The sequence below is a fragment of the Rhinolophus sinicus genome, linkage group LG03, assembly GCF_036562045.2.
Source record: "Rhinolophus sinicus isolate RSC01 linkage group LG03, ASM3656204v1, whole genome shotgun sequence".
NCBI lineage: Eukaryota > Metazoa > Chordata > Mammalia > Chiroptera > Rhinolophidae > Rhinolophus > Rhinolophus sinicus.
Genome location: NC_133753.1, coordinates 10,212,878 through 10,229,828, shown reverse-complemented (window position 1 = coordinate 10,229,828; position 16,951 = coordinate 10,212,878). Strand labels below are relative to the sequence as shown.

The following is a 16,951-nucleotide window of genomic DNA, read 5'->3' as shown; positions in this document are numbered from 1 at the left end:
GCTGCCATGAGTGGCTGGCAGCCAGCATGAGCGGCCGTGACCAATGACTGGCGACCGACTTCCTCAGCCGGAAGGAGCGCAAGGCTCATAACACCAGCCTGGGCCAGGGAGCTGTGTCCTACACAACCAGACTGAGAAACAGCGGCTTGAACCGGAGGGGGAATAGGGAGGCGGAAGAAAGGGGGGGAAAAAAGAAAAAGAAAATATGAGAAAAATCTTGTTAATAATAAGTTTTCAACAATAACATGGTCCTGGGGACTGAAATCCAAGGACGTTGTATAGCAAAAGGCTCTGTTGCATTTTTATTCCAATGGATTTAACAGTCTGATGGAGAACACAAATATAATTGGAATAGTTCCCTGGTAGTTTAGTTGGTCTATGGTAGATGATATTCAATATACAAGCTAATCTCTGCTTTGCTTAAAGATTTTTTTTTTTCTATAATAGTCTAAAGAAAAATTTATCAACAGCTTAAAGGAAGGATCTGGTTTTGAAGGCTTAGACAGCAGTGCTGCTAACAGCATGGAGCTAGAAGAACTTCGGCATGAAAAGGAGATGCAGAGGGAAGAAATACAGAAGCTGATGGGTCAGGTGCATCAGCTGAGATCTGAATTACAGGTAAGATTCATTACAGTTCACTTCACAGACTGCCATTTACCCCCAGCTGTTAGCAGTTTGAACGGTGCTGGATTCTGTATTTTGGGGGAAGGGTATTAGTGAAACAACCTGTGGAACTTCTGCTGGAATAACAGTCACCATATAGAAGTGAATCTAAAGTAATTGGTTTCTTGTCCATTGACTGACTGTAAAGTTATGGCAGTAACAAACACAGGTAACCAGATTCATTCATTCACCAAATGTCTACCAAGTGCTTGCCATGTTGTGGGCATCTTCTAGAGCTGGAGTTATAACAGGGAGCCGGGTAGGATCTTCATACTTATAGATCTTATAGTCTGGTGGTTGAAAACAAGTTATATTTAGGCTTGTCTATATGTTTAATAACTGGTATGTTGTCTCATATTAAAGTGGGCTCAGCGATGGTCTTTTCATGATAGTTTCATGCATAATCTTATAATTTATAGTTTATTTATAATTACCATATTTAATCTAAGAATAAATTGGGCCATTAATTTAGATTAAACCTAGGGTCCTTGACATAAATACCATAGGAGGAGTCTCTGAGGATGGGAGAAGATAAAGTGCATGGTAAAAGGCCTTTAAAATAAATTTTTTTTTTTTTTGCAAAGAATATTCATCCATGCTTAACTCGGCAAATTACTGATTTATAGGACATACGTAAACTACAAAGGAAGGTGTGAAGTTGTGAGAAGAAATAGCTTGTCTGGAGCGTAGGCTTGAATGTCAGCTCGGGGCATAGATCCCATCTTTGGCACTTAATATGTGTTACCTTGCAGTTTCCAGGCAGTTTCTCTCACTGAGCCTTAGTTTTCTCCTCTGTAAAATACAGATAAACAGAGGTTCTCTTGGAGATCAGCGATATGTGTAAATAGACCCTCAGTAACTAGTAGTAGGTGCTGTTATTTCTGGATTTTTTTCTTACTGGCCAAGTGGAAGAGCTGGTAAAGGCTGTTGTCCTTATAGGCTTTTAAGTAGGGATTTTGTTCCTGTAAGTAATTTTGAATTCCAAAGAATTCAGTCCCGTGAACTTAGAAATTGAGTAGATGCTACGCTTACTCATACCTTATCTTATATATAACATGTCTTTTGGGTGAGATTATGAAAAATAAGATTTTTTAAAATATCTCATCCTTATACCCCAGCATCACTGATGACATTGACCCATTTTCCTATCCTTTCTCAAGAAGTTTATTAAATTATAATAAAGATTATAGTATTAGGTCCAGCAAAATGGAAGAATTGTTAATTATAATAGCTATCATTTACCGAGCACTTCCGTGCTCTCAACATATGTCTTTTCATTTATTCCTTACCATGACCCTGTAAGGGAGATGGTACAGTCTTGTTTTACAGTTTGAAGAAGTTTAGGCGTGGGGAAGGAGAGTAACTTCTCGTGACTAGTAAAGTGGCAGAGCTACTATTAGCCTTTGTCTGATTCCAGAGTGTGTGTGCTTGACCACTGCACATACTTCCTGCCTCTCAAGAAGTCATCTGATTTAGTCAGATTGGTTACCTTCTGCTAACCCTGAAAACTCAGTGGCAGGGGAAAATAGTTGTACTTATTGCTTTCCACTAAATCCACAAAGTTGTGTAAATACAGAGTATTAATTACACTGTGATTATGTGGGAGTATCATTAATCTGTCAGTTCTTTCAAACAATATGTGACTAGAGATGAGTGTAAAACAGAATATATTATACCAAAAGATAAAAAGCAAAATGAGATGCTGATTTTAATCTTGTAGTTCTGTATGAATGGACTTACGCTTAACCTGTATGGGGATAGTACAGAAACCTGGTCACATTCTTTGTTGCTAGTAGATTTCACTAGAAATTCAGAGGGTGGTTTTTGAGTTTGAAGACCTGAGAATAGTGACACCAAGTGAAGACATTAGAGTAAGAAATATGGGAAGATCCAAAAACATAGTAGTAATAAAGCTAAAAAAAAAAAAAAAGAAATAATATGCAAACCTCATAAAATAATATGCTAACCTCAGGTGATATGAGAGAAAAGTTTTGTTTTTACTGTGTGTTGATTATGTATGCACACAAAAGCTAATTGTAACCTGCAATTGCGGTGAAGTCCTTTTTGATGTTGTATTTCCATTCTTTCTGAAATTGTTAGCTTTTGAATAAAGATATAAATCTCCCAGTGAGCCACTCTCTGCTCATACTCATTCAGCCAAATGGCGTATGTGCTGCAGCAGCTGTGGTGTCCTGTTCATTTCTCTCACCATTTGCCATGTCACGTAATGAAGTGTCAGTTTATATGCTCCCTTTAGGCTGAGACCATGTCTCATTCCTTTCTGTCCCTCCCGTGCCCGTTGAGCCCAGCTCATGGTATGAAATGATTGTTCAGTAAATGTTGAACTGAACGGTTAATGAATGATTGCTCTCACAAGTAAGGTCCTTTTTCTTTAGGATATGGAGGCTCAGCAGGTTAGTGAAGCAGAATCCGCAAGAGAACAGTTACAAGACCTGCAAGACCAAATAGCTGGGCAGAAAGCGTCTAAACAAGAACTGGAGGCAGAACTGGACCGACAGAAGCAGGTAAGGGCTTTAGATCAATGATTACTGAGGAAGACTGTCTGCCAGCAGCTTGCTGCCATTCTCCTGGGGTGGGCTCAGAGAGTTCATGGTAAACAGGACCCAGGGCCCTCCTGTGTATTGCTCTCCCACACTCCTCATTGTTTTAACAGATGAAAAATAGACGCACAAAATGGTGATGGGTCCTAACCTAATATCACACAACTAATTAGAGAATAGACTAGAACCCAGGATGCCTGTCCCAAAGCTCTTCCTACTGCCCTGTCTGTGTGTGATTTTATCTCCGTGTCAGAATGTGTATATTATAGAAAACGTAGAAACATCAGTTGATTTTCATATTTTATTACACTTGTGCTTTCTAGGAACAGCAGTGAATGTTAGTTAATAGAAATATAAATACATTACTGCTCTTTCTGTTTGAGAACAGGTGCTTGTACAGTCATCTTTAAGATTATATTTCATTGTTCACTTGACAGTTGTCTGCTCCCCAAGCCAAATTCTTCATATACTTACGTAATAGTTTCAGTATTAACACAGGTAAGCATGCTTACAGCCACATTTTCAGAATAGGATTCTGTATCTAATATTAATAACACCTATAGTTTACTGTGTGATGACTTTGTTACAGGCACTTAGTTTACATTCTCTTATTTCAGTCTCACAATAGAATCACTGTTCTCTTTATTCTACAGAAGAGAAGGCTATTCCAGCTTTGCATTTTTATATTCTTTCAGGATTTTTTTCCCACTGGGATTTATCATTTCTGGAACGGGTTGTATTGTCAGATAAATGTGTTTCTTTATTATGAAAGTAGCACTGAAATCTGTTTCCTGGGTAGGAAGAGAAAAATTCAGAGTAGCAGCCTGCCGGATACATCATAGGCTGTCTTAATTTAATTATAAGATTAGCTATCCTTGCAGAAATTGCATTTTAATTTATTCAAGGAGCTATTATATATTAAAAGGCAAAAATTTGATGTTCTTGATGGTTAGTGAGATAATTTTCATTTTATTATGGCAGATGGTTTTAACCACATTCACTTCCATTGCCCTTGGTTAAAATGAGCGAGTTAAGTAAAGGAAAGTGGGGATGAATATAGCTATAAACTATGTAGTAATCAGATGTTCTAGATGTAAAGTACTTAACTTTGGGATAAAATGTCCTGTAGTACTCCTTAATCAATTTAAGTAATTTCAGCCATAAATTTTGTGCTAGCCTAGAGCTTAAGAAATTAGGCATACCTCCTGTACATTATGATTCTCCTATCCTAATTAGCCTGCCTCATGTTCTCGTTCCTCACTTATCTCAAGTTTGAATCTGTGAAATGAGCAGGTTGAGTTGAATGTCTAACCGTTTAATCCCGTATCACATTTCCATCTTCATATAGCTCCCTTTACTTACTTTGTCAGCACAGTTAAGCAAAATGCTTTTTTCTAATTGACATATGATTAACATACAATATCCTATTAGTTTCAGGTGTACATCATAGTGATTTGATATTTATATACATTATGAAATGATCCCCATGTTAAGTCTAGTTACCATCTGTCACCGTACAACGTTATTATCATATTACTGACTATATCCCAGTGCTGCATAATACTTTTGAAGGTGCTTAGCCAGTTACTCATTCTTTCTTCCCTGAGATGTGCTTTGCTCTTAAATTCTGACATCACTCCAACTGATTATATCCATTGTACAACCTAGAGGTGCATTAGGGCAGTTGTTAGTGAATCTGGGGGTACTTCTTTTCTTTCTCACTTTCTCATATTGCTGTGGGAATGCAAAATGGTACAGGTATTTTGAAAACAATCCAGAAAACAATTTGTAGGAAACTTCCTTAAAGTTAGACAGACACTTCTTAGATGATCCATCAGTTCTATTCCTGCACATCTACCCAAGAGAAATAAAAGCATATGACCACATAAAGACTTGTGCTTGGATATTCATGTACAAATTGATACATCATGCCGAAGTATTAACTTTTCATCAGACCCATTAAGTCTGTGCATTTATTCATTCAGTGTTTACTCAGCAGGTATTGATTGAGTGCCTATTATGTGTCAGGCACTGTTTTAGGTATTGGGGAGGCGCTCGTTTACCTTTGTGTTGTACCTCACTTTATAGGAATTCCGCTACATAGAAGAAGATCTGTATCGAACAAAGAACACATTGCAAAGCAGAATTAAAGACCGAGAAGAAGAAATTCAAAAACTCAGGAATCAGGTATGCAGTGGCATTCACAGTTTAGGAAAAGATACCATTGTCAAGCTACAGTTTTTAAAAAGAATGCAGTCAGACCTTGCCCCATATTTTCATTTGAGTTCTGTTGCAGTAGTGATTTTATTTTCAGCCTAATACAGAATTTTCATCTCATGCCATGTAAGTCTGAATTTGCTGTTTTCTGTGGCTTGCTTCTTATAGAAGTATGTTGTCATCAGTCACCTGAGGAGATGTGAATTACGCCAACATTTTGTACCTTCTAACTACAGTGGTGGTTGGGGTGATTGCCAGTTTCATAACTGGTTTCTCTTTCCTAAGAAAAATGCATGATAAGCCTTCCTATTAACAACTGATAGGTCTTTCATAAAGTCAGCAAGACGTCTTTTAACTCTGAAAATGTAAAACCTATAGAAAACAACTTATCTATCAACAAGTAAATGGATAAACAAATTGCAGACTGCTCAGCAATAAAAAGAAACAAATTCTTGGTACAACAACTTAGATAAATCTTTTTTTAAAAAGCCACACACAAAAGTATTTATATGGAGTACACTGAGCACCACAGAGACAGCGCCGGGGCAAGGTGAGTCGGCCTAGCCCTGGGCGACTCTGCGCGCTGAGGACAGATCATTAAACACAGCCGAGGCGAGCCTAAGGGGCCGAGAGGCAAAGTGTCGTCATCACACGTGCTGTCCGTGCGAACCTGCCGGGAGCAGCACAAGAAGCACCACCCCGGTGCTCAGGCGCGTCTCGGAGTTTCCTCAGAGGTGCTGGGAGGGGGAGACCACGTCTGCTAAAGACAAAGGAACATCTGAACACATGGCAGAGGCGGACAAGGCCCGTTATGAAAGAGGAATGAAAACTTATATCCCTCCTAAAGGAGAAACAAAAAGGAAGTTCCGGGGCCCAATGCATCCAAGAGGCTTCCTTCGGCCTTTCCCCTGTTTTGTTCTGAGTATCGCCCAACAGTCAAAGGAGAGCACCCCGGCCTTTCCACTGGTGATGTTGCAGAGGAGCTGGGAGAGATGAGGAATGACACTGCTGCAGTGACACGCAACCTGATGAGAAGGAGGCTGCTGAGCTGAAGGAACACTGCGCAGAGGGTATTGCTGCATACAAGCTAAAGGAAAGCCTGATGTGGCCAAAAGGGAGTTCTTAAGGCTGAAAAGAGCAAGACAAAGAAGGAAGAGGAGGAAGAAGAGGAAGATGAAGAGGATGTGGAAGAGGAGGAAGATGAGGAGGAGGAGGAAGAGGAGGAAGATGAAGAGGATGAGGAAGATGAACAAGTAGAAGATGAGGATGATAAGTCGGTTCTAGTGCGGTTTCTTTTTTCTTGTCTATAAAGCATTTAACCCCCCTGTACACAACTCCTTTTAAAGAAAACAATTGAAAGGTAAGGCTGTGTAAGATTTGTTTTTAAACTGTAGTGTCTTTTTTGTATAGTTAACACACAACCGAATGTGTCTTTAGATAGCCCTGTCCTGGTGGTATTTTCAGTAGCCACTAACCTTGCTTGGTACAGTATGGGGGTTGTAAATTGGCATGGAAATTTAAAGTCGGTTCTTGTTGGTGCACAGCACAAATTAGTTATATATGGGGATGGTAGTTTTTTCATCTTCAGTAGTCTCTGATGCAGCTTATACAAAATAATTGGTGTTCTGTCAACTGAATACCACTCTGTAATTGCAACAACAAAAAAATCACAGCTGTTTTGTTGACATTCTGAATGCTGCTAAGTAAATCCAATTTTTTTTATTAAAAGAAAAGTGTATATGGGCCGGTCCGGTGGCTCAGGCGGTTAGAGCTCTGTGCTCCTAACTCCGAAGGCTGCCGGTTCGATTCCCACATGGGCCAGTGGGCTCTCAACCACAAGGTTGCCAGTTCAATTCCTCGAGTCCCACAAGGGATGGTGGGCTGTGCCCCCTGCAACTAGAAAACGGCAACTGGACCTGGAGCTGAGCTGCGCCCTCCACAACTAAGACTGAAAGGACAACAACTTGACTTGGAAAAAAGGCCTGGAAGTACGCACTGTTCCCCAATAAAGAACTGTTCCCCTTCCCCAATAAGAAATCTTTAAAAAAAAAAAAAGAAAGAAAAAAAGTATATGGTATGATTCTATTTATAGGAAATTCAAGAATAAACAATTAAATCTGGTGATAGAAATCAGAGCAGTGGTTGTCTGGGAGTGATGGAAATATTCTGTTTCCATCTGGGTATTGGTTACACAGTTACATATTTGTCAACCTCATTGTATGATTAAGATCTGGGTATTTCACTTGTATATAAGTTTTATATCAACTGAAAAATGCCGAAGTATTAGTTAATTAGGGGATCACAATATAATCCTCAAATGGAGAGTTCCTTTTTAATAGTTAGTAAACCTTAGCTTATTCTCAGTATAATTCCATTTGGCAGCTACTTGTTGTGGACCTAGCCCTGCGCTTAATTTGTGAGAATGCTATAAGGGATTCCAGAGGAAGGAAGCTAATTTTCATTAAGTGCCAGCATATGGCATATACTGTGCTAGACATTTTATATGTTACTTATATACAGTGGTATCTCGGTTTTCGAACGTAATCCACGAGTTCTGAAACATTCGAAAACAGCCGACAGCTAGGCCTCAGGATCTTGCACTCAGCGGAAGCGATATGACATGTTCAACTTCTGAGTCCTGTTCAAAAACAGAAGCATTTACTTCCGGGTTTACGGTGTTCATAAACCAAAATGTTCATTAATGGAGATGTTCGAAAACTGAGGTACCGCTGTATTAGGCATCACATCCCATGAACAGGGAAACTGAGGCTCAGATTTATAGTTTGCCCCAGGTTGTAGCTAGGAAATGGCAGAGCTGGGTTTTTAAACTTAGGTCGATCTAGTGGCCTATTTCCACAATCATATTGATGCAGACAATATTTGCCCTGACAGAGCTGCCTTATAGCTTCATTGCGGAGGCAAAATTGACTCCCATTAAACAGTGTTAGCAGAATGCCTGATAGAAGCCAGGACAGTCAGTGGGGTCTAAAAGAAGGCTGAGGAAAGCTCATGGTTGGGGTAGCCTGACAGGGCTTCAGGGGAGAGGCTTTGAAGGCAGGTGGAGTCCAGATAAGAGAAGGGGATGGAGTTCTCCAAACAGGGAAAATGTGGACAGCAGAGCAGAGGCTGAGTGGGAGCGGGGGAAATGGTGATAGATGAGAACAAGTAGAAGATGAAATGAAGGAAGTTACTAAGAACCAACTGTCAGCCAGGTCCTACTGGGAAAATTCTTATTTAATATCCCTAAACACCACATACAGCAGGCTCCGTTATTCTGACTTACACGTGAGGAAACAGATTCAAGAGAGGTGGAGCAATTGTCCAAAGTCAGAGAGCCACGGAACTGCACGGCGGAGGTGAAAACCTCAGACAGTGGTCTCTGCCCTGTACCACAACTGTTGAGTTATGGAGGGTTTTGCATCCAGGTCAGAAAGTTTGAACTATATCCCGAGGATCAGTGCTTTCAAATATTTTTGACCGTGATGTTACAGTAAGAAATAAAGTTGACATCATGTCTCAGTACTCACATGCACTTACAAAACTAAAACAGAAGTTTCACAAAATAATACTCTCACATACCATGTGCTGTACACTCTGATACGTTCCAGTCTATTCTATTCTATTTTTTTAAATGTGGATTGTGACCCACTAATACATTTTGAAAATCACTTCTACAGGCAAAGAATCATTATAGTTTTGAGAAATCAATCAGGGCCACATTTGCCTGTGGGAATGTAGTAATGTGGCTTCCATGTTGTATGACTTTGGTTTGGTTTTATGTAATAAGTTTACGGACATTTTGTCTTTCAGCTTACCAATAAAGCCTTAAGCAACAGCAGCCAGTCGGAGCTGGAAAGTCGACTCCATCAGCTGACAGAGACTCTCATCCAGAAGCAGACCATGCTGGAGAGTCTCAGCACAGAAAAGAACTCGCTCGTCTTCCAGCTGGAGCGCCTTGAGCAGCAGATAAAATCTGCCACTGGAAGTGGTAGTAATGGATCTTCCATTAATATGTCTGGAGTTGACAGTGGCGAAGGTGAAAAAAAAAGAATCTCAAAAGAATATTTTGTTGCCTTAATTTCCAGCCTTGCTAATTCAGACACAATTTTGAGATGTTAAATCACTGTTCTTTGAAAAAAAGTTTCATCCCATGAAGAACCCGCTTTTCTCTTGGTGTGAGGCCTGGGCCATGTGCTGTTTGATGTGATTGTTAGTGAATTGGGCTGTGGACTGATTAGCACCCGTCACTAGTGTGGGACCTGGAGAAAAGACACCTGAGGACCAATAGTCCTGTTGAAACATGTAGGACACTCACTCAGTAGAGAGGGACTTTTAGGAATCCTAAAGCAAGACTTGCTTTAATAATCTCCAGTCCATAATTATGAATATTAAAGCTCATACATAGTCACATAACTATATCCACGCTGTATAATTTTAATAGAGAAGTCTGTAGATTCCCAAAATACATAATCAAAAAGAACATTAAAGATTTTAGTATAAGCGTCAATAGATTTATCTTAGAAAGTCCTTTTAGACAATTTTGCTGTATGTTTGTAGTACCTGTTTTATTGATTTAATTTTTTTCATGTAAATAAATTTTTCTTAGAATAAATGATTAGACGTGGAATTGCTGGGTCAGTAGGTGTACACATTTGAAGGCTTTTGAATTTTGTTGCTAATTCAGCAAATTATTAAGTGCCTATTTAATACCAGGTATTGTTCTAGGCATTAGAGATACAGTGGTCAACAAAAGAGACCAAAATCTCTGCCGTGTGGATCTTACATTCTGGTATTGTGGGGTGAGGAATATAGGTGGAGGAGACAGGCAATAAATGAATTATGTGAGATGGTGATATGTGCTGCAGAGGAAAATTAAGCAGGGAAGGGAGACACTGGGTGGTAAGTATGGGGTTGGGATTGTAATTTAGGGTGGTCAGGGAAGACCTCATTGAAAAGGTGGCACTTGATGAAAGTCCCAAAGGAGGTACGATAACAGACTATGAGGAGATCTATAGAGAAAATGTGCAAAGGTGCAGGAACAGCAAGGAGACCAGAGCTACTGAGATAGACAGAATGATGGGCGAGTAGTGAAAGGTGAATTCAGAGAACTTGGCGAATACTGTTCAGGGCTGAATAAAGACTTTTCCTCTGAATGAAGGAGAAGCCATTGAAGGGTCTTGTGGGGGTGACTGATGTGACCTGCGTTTTAGCAAGATACCTGTGGCTGCTGTGTCCAGAACAGACTGCAGAGAGCTAAGAGTAAGGCAGGGGCCAGGGAGGAGCCGTTGTATTAGTCCATGTGAGAGGTGGTGGTGGTTCAGACCAGAGTGGGGATTGTGGGGGTTTATTTTAAAGGTGAGCTGACAGCACTGGCTGGCAGATTGGATGTAGAGTTTGACAGAAAGGAGTCAGGTTTTTGGCCTGAGCAGATGGAAGGATAGAGCTGTCATGTATTGAAATGGAGAAAACTGAGGGAGGAGTAGGTTGGTAGCAGTGGCAGGAAATCAGGATCATGGTTTTGGGCATGCTAAGTCTGAGATAGCTGTTAGCTCTCCAGGTGGAAGTGAGGTAGGCAATTGGACAGGTCTGGAGTGGAGACTGATTTGGGCTGGAGATGCAAATGCGGGAGCCATCAGCTTTGTGGGAAGGGTGTCTGGCCTCACTCACCAGCATAGGAATTAAGTGCTCATTAATAGTGACCATCGGCAGCACTTGGTGTTTGTAAACATGAGTTTTGGCTAATGTCATGGGAAAAATTTCCAAGTTTTAACATTTTGATATTTTGGGATATGGAAGTTTAAACATTTTATGTAACCAAATTTATCTGGGTGTGTTTTTTTGTGTGTTTTTTTTATGGTTTTATCTTCTTTGGATGTAATGCTTAGAAAGTTGGCCTTGAGAATTTCTTCCATATGTACTCTAATGCATATTCAACTATAATTTTGTTAGAAAGTTCATTTTGGTGTCTGTACATTAATTCATTATTTTCTTGTTTAAACAGGCACACGTCTACGAAATGTCCCTGTTCTTTTTAATGACACAGAAACTAATCTGGCAGGAATGTATGGAAAAGTCCGCAAAGCTGCTAGTTCAATTGACCAGTTTAGGTAAGCCATGCCAGTGACGATGAGTGATAGATCATCCACTATTCTTATAACCTTTTCCAGTGGTTTCAGTCATCGTGAGTCCCAGCAGGCAGAGCTAATTACTCCTTTCATGATATTTCAATGTCATGAGCTTGCTTTAAGAGGTCTGCCAGTGCTTCTGTTTTATTGCAGATGAGTAACCCTGACATTTCTCTTCTTTTTAAAACTCTATTTTAAAAACTCATTGAAAAAGTCTGTCTCATGTAAATGCATCCATGTGAATGTTTTATCTCATTACTTTATCATTTGATTAGAACAGGGGTGTCAAAACTGGCCCCGCGGGCCAATTGTGGTCCCAGTCCATTGTTAATTGGCCCGCAGCAAATTCCAAAAATATATTTAGTTTACTTAAATAAACCAGGGGAGGCAATATGTACTTCACCTCGAGTGAGTGGCCCGGCTGTTTGTGTGTTTTACCGCATATGGCCCTTGGTAAAAAACATTGAAAAAATTTTGGACACCCCTGGAGTAGAATAAAAGATGCTACTATATATAAATGAACAGTACAGGGGTGGCTAGTTAGCTCAGTTGGTTAGAGTGCGGTGCTGATAGCACCAGGGTTGCCGGTTCAATCCCCACATGGGCCACTGTGAGCTGCGCCCTCCTTAAAAACAAACCAACAAGCAAACAAATAAAGAGTACTCATATATATGGTTTATGTATACTACATAATTTATGTGTTACATATATTTATAAACTTTTTATACTAGCAGACATCTATCTTATAAAGAAAATGTTTCAACAGTTTATATATAGCCTTGATAAAGTTCATGTCTATCCTACTAAACTCTTCTGCCCTTTAGTGATTATAATTAAATACAGTTTTAATGAATCATGGTATAATAGAGCAATCTTTTCTTACCTTTTGTGTCAGAATGCAGTGCTGTTGTTAAAAAATACACGGAGTATGATTTACTAAGACTTCTGAAGCCACAGCCTAGGATGCCACCACAGTCATTATCTCAAAATGATTAGGCACATCTATGAGGTGTGATCTTAAAGTACGGTAATGTTTAAATAAAAAAATTTATCACACTAAAAGACACATTGCCATTAATCCTCCTCAAAATACTCCCCCACACTTTGAACACGCTTATTCCATCATTCCTGCCACTCTCTGAAGCAGTTCTGGAAGTCCTCATTCGTGGGTGTCTTTACTTCACCCTCCGTCATGACAATGCTCCATTTCACGCATCGCTTCTGGTACAGTGATTTCTGTCAAATGAAAACATAACAGTGTGTCCTCATCCACCTTATTCACTGGGTCTGGCACCATGTGACTTCTGTCTCTTCCCCAAAGTCAAAATGATTCAGGACATCAAGGCAGCCACCACAGCACAACTAAAGACACTCACAAAAGAGGATTTTTAAAACTGCTTCAGAAAGTGGCAAGAACCATGGGATAAGTGTGTTTGAAGAGAGGGGGAGTATTTTGAGGTAGATTAATTGCAATGTGTCCTTTATTGTAATTTTTTTTTTTTTAATTTGAACATTTCACCATAGTTTTTGATTACAACTCATATTTCTTTTTTTTTCCCCTTTCTTCCTTCCCCCTGCCCCACTCCAGTTCAAACCGTTGTTTCTCAGTCCAGTTGTGTAGGACACAGCTCCCTGTCCCACGCTGCTAGTATGTGCCTTGCGTTCCCCCGGCTGACGCAGTCGGTCGCCAGTCATCGGTCAGCTGCTCACGGCCACTCACGCTGGCTGCCGGCCACTCAGGCTGGCCACCGGCCGCTCATGGCAGCACACAGCAGTCCGTGGCAGCTCTCGCTGGCTGCCAGCCACTCAGGCTGCTGCTGGCTGGTCACGGCGGGCACACGGTAGCCTGCGGCAGCTCACGCCGAGCTCCGGCTGCTCACGGCAGCCCAACTCCAGGGAGAGCCGTTGTTCACAATCTTATTTGTAGAGGGCGCAGCTGGCTGGCCCATGTGGGAATCCAGCCAGCGACCTCGGTATTAGGAGCACGGCGCTCCAACCACCTGAGCCACAGGACCAGACCTACACCTCATATTTCAACTATTCATGTATTCAACATACATAAGTTTTTAGAGAACCTACATGCAAAGCATCGTGCTAGTGGCAATGAGAGAAGCAGAAAGACGTAGTAGCAAAGTGTATTTGCTTGTACATGTATCGATCTACATAGAGAAAAAATGTTGCAAAGAGGCACAAGTAATAAAGTCTGGACATCATATTGCTTCCTTCCCACATTTCATTTGTTTAAGTGTTTACTTGAATTTCTATAGTTTTGTGCCTTTTTAAAAGCATGTGTCCATGCAAAAACTTCCAGATAGATTAGCAATTTGCATGTGAATTCCAACCATTCTTTTTCCTATTCATGTGTTTACAGTTGCCTTATCTTTTGTAATTTCTTTGGTTCCTAAAAGAAAAATGACTCAGAGAAAGACCAAGTTTGCCTCCTACAGTTGTAGCTGAAGAAATAAGAGAAATAGCTTATGCTGCAGTGTAACAGCCAAGCCCCGAATAATAATGAAGTATTTGTTTACTACTATGACAGTTCCATACAGTTATTTCAAATAATCATTTGACAATCATCTATAAAAAAAAAAAATCTTATTTTATGGTGGCAACATAAATAGTTTAAATGAGTGAAACGTTTAAAAGCATTATTAGATATTACCACAGGAAGATTTGTTTTGAGTGTAACTCTCTTCTCTTTTCCTCTCCACCCGCACCACCATTTGCATAGTATCCGTCTGGGAATTTTTCTCCGAAGATATCCCATAGCACGAGTTTTTGTAATTATATATATGGTAAGTAAACTTGTTTGAAAAAACAATGCTGCACTTGATTTTTAATTAGTTTTTTTCAGCTACTGGTCTTTTTAACTAAAAATTTAGCAATCAATTTTGAAAGAGATAGAACTCATTTTTGGTATTTAATATTCTTTTTTCCTTAAAATATGCAAGTGAAGTTTACAGTTTATTATGTCTAAAATATAAATTGCTCAAAGCCTTTTCCTACAGTAAAATGAACTTTAGTGCAGTTTAGTAAGTTATGTCCGTTTTTAAGCTCCTCTGAATAAAAGTGCAATATAAAATAGTTGATTTCACTTTTGTCTTGATGTAAAGTTGCTTTAATTGTTTTCATGTGTTTTGCTTTATTTTCTAAAAGGAACTCAAGGTTGATTTATTTTGTTTCAGATTTCTTAGTGCTAATATAGTTACCGTAGTTAAAGATGTCATTTCATGTGTCCTGTGAGCCTAAAAAGCTTAGTAACTGTTCTGAATGGGGATGTTTAAAAGTAGTTCAGTTGAATTAAGACAGGCATTTTTCTTGAAAAGAAATAAAAGCTTACTTAGAAAGAAATTTCTCTGTGATCCACTAGAGGGAAGAGTTATTCCTTTAAATAAAATGTTTTTAAGAAGACGGGTGGGGAGAATGAAGAAGAAAAAATTGGCATCAGAAAGAATTCAGAATAAATCCACATCCAGGTTGACTTCCCAAGTGTTGGAGATGTGGAGAAACACATGCACCATCTGTGGGCATGAGAGGTGATGCTGCATCCACTAATGGCAGGGCCCTGAGGGAGGGCACCTCGGTCATCGCAGCACTGGCATGGGGGAGTTGGAGCAGGTCCTCTGTACCTGCCGCATCATTCCTGGCAAGAATGTCTTCCCATCCCCTCCTCACCAAAGCTGGCAAAACCCCCTTTCACAACACCAGCCATAACTGTCCTAAAAAGCCTTTCCAACCAACTTCGTGTACGTCTAGCAATTTTAGTCCCGCTGTCTACGTTGTAATCACGCGATCGGTGTGTATGTGTACGTGTGCGTAATGGGAATGCCTCGAGGGCTCGACTCCTCTTGACTAAGAACCTGTAGGTGTTGCAACTCTTGATGACCTTCCATTGATGGTTCGCACGTCTGTTTCCTCATTCTTAATCGTAAACGTGTCCCGAGCACGGACAGTGTTGCAGACCACTAAGGTACCCGCCACAGAAATACAAATAAGGATCCAAAAGATATGTTCCTGCCCTCAGTGCACTGGTGAAGATTGACTTAGTGACTAATTCATAAATTGTTTCTTCTCTCTTCAGGCTTTGCTTCACCTCTGGGTCATGATTGTTCTGCTGACTTACACACCGGAAATGCACCACGACCAACCACACGGCAAGTGAACTGAGCCCAGTTGTGCCAGTGATTGCTTGTCGTTTTCCAGACTTGGGGTCTGCAGAAGGGTCAGTTGCCTATAATTCCTAAGGAGGGCACAGGTTATTATATCACTACAGCTTTTAACTTTTTAAATTATTACACAAGTACTCTGCTACCTAAGGCCTCCTCTAATGTCCTTCAAATGGTAAGAGTTTCTGAAACAAAGACAGTAATTTAACAGGCTCAGCTCTGCTGCTTCTGAGGCTGGTGGTTCAGTGTACATATGTATACACAAGAGATGCTGGGTTGTTCACCGCTGCGCAGACCGTTCTGTGTTGTAGGTGACACTCAATATGGGCTATAATCAGGGAGACTAATTGTATTTAGTGATATAAATAAAATGTTTTCTTTTTTTGATAATTCAGTCTGCTTTTGTATTTTCATATATTTAACTTGGCAAATACAGATTTACTTTTACATGTTAAAGGCCTGGTTGGTATAAAGCTTTTTATAAACACATAAATAAAATTTACTGTGCATTTCTTTTTTTCAAAATGATACTTTGTCATCCCCATCAAACAAGACCTTTCTGGGTGGGCTTTAGTGATAGAGCCAGACAGCAGCAGCGGCTGTCACCGCGTCACTGCCCCTGTGCCCAGTGTGTGCGCTTCTTTCCTCTCTCCCCACCCCCACCGTGCCGTCTTCCTTGGTTCTCACTCAGTCACTGCCTTTGTTCCTTTTCTCCAGCTATACTTCGGTTTGGCTCAGGACACCTATAGCCCCTGCTTGGAGCATTTAGGAATCCAGTCTGTTTTAGCAACCTTTGCATTTGTAACACAGTCCAGTGCAGAGACGTTACAGAGTTATTCTTTGAAGAGAAACATTTTCTTTGCTTTGAGTCCAATGTAATGTCTGTTTTGGGTTTTCTTTCCATCTACATGTCTGGAGTCTTTGTCCTCTGGGCTCTGGTGTCCTCTTCATATGTGAGTAACATACATGAGTAGCATTGGGCTGTGCAAAGGTATAGTCGTCCTCCCGTCAGGAAAGTCTGAAGCCGCCTGCTGGTGCCTCGCTGAAAACCTGGCCAGAGTTTCTATTCTTTTCTTTTTTTATGGGGGAACATGGGGGACACTGTGTTTTTCCAAGACCGCTCAGCTCCAAGTCAAGTCATTGTTTTCAGTCTAGTGGAGGGCATAGCCCACTGGCCTATGTGGGAATCGAACCAGCTACCCAGGTGTTATGAACACTG

At 40.4% G+C, this 16,951-nt stretch overlaps 1 protein-coding gene across 2 annotated transcripts in view; it reads left to right on the top strand.

Annotated features, from left to right (window-relative positions):
- The window catches only part of GOLGA5 (golgin A5), a 31,005-nt gene extending 14,883 nt beyond the window's left edge, over nt 1-16,122 (top strand). For both annotated transcript variants that reach the window (XM_019745382.2, XM_019745375.2), the window contains exons 7-13: nt 448-618; nt 3,060-3,188; nt 5,313-5,411; nt 9,252-9,477; nt 11,443-11,548; nt 14,298-14,361; nt 15,648-16,122. In XM_019745382.2, the coding sequence (XP_019600941.2) occupies nt 448-618; nt 3,060-3,188; nt 5,313-5,411; nt 9,252-9,477; nt 11,443-11,548; nt 14,298-14,361; nt 15,648-15,728 (876 nt within the window). In that variant the 3' untranslated portion in view covers nt 15,729-16,122. The remainder of the gene's footprint in view (nt 1-447; nt 619-3,059; nt 3,189-5,312; nt 5,412-9,251; nt 9,478-11,442; nt 11,549-14,297; nt 14,362-15,647) is intronic.
- The last annotated feature ends 829 nt before the right edge of the window (nt 16,123-16,951 follow it).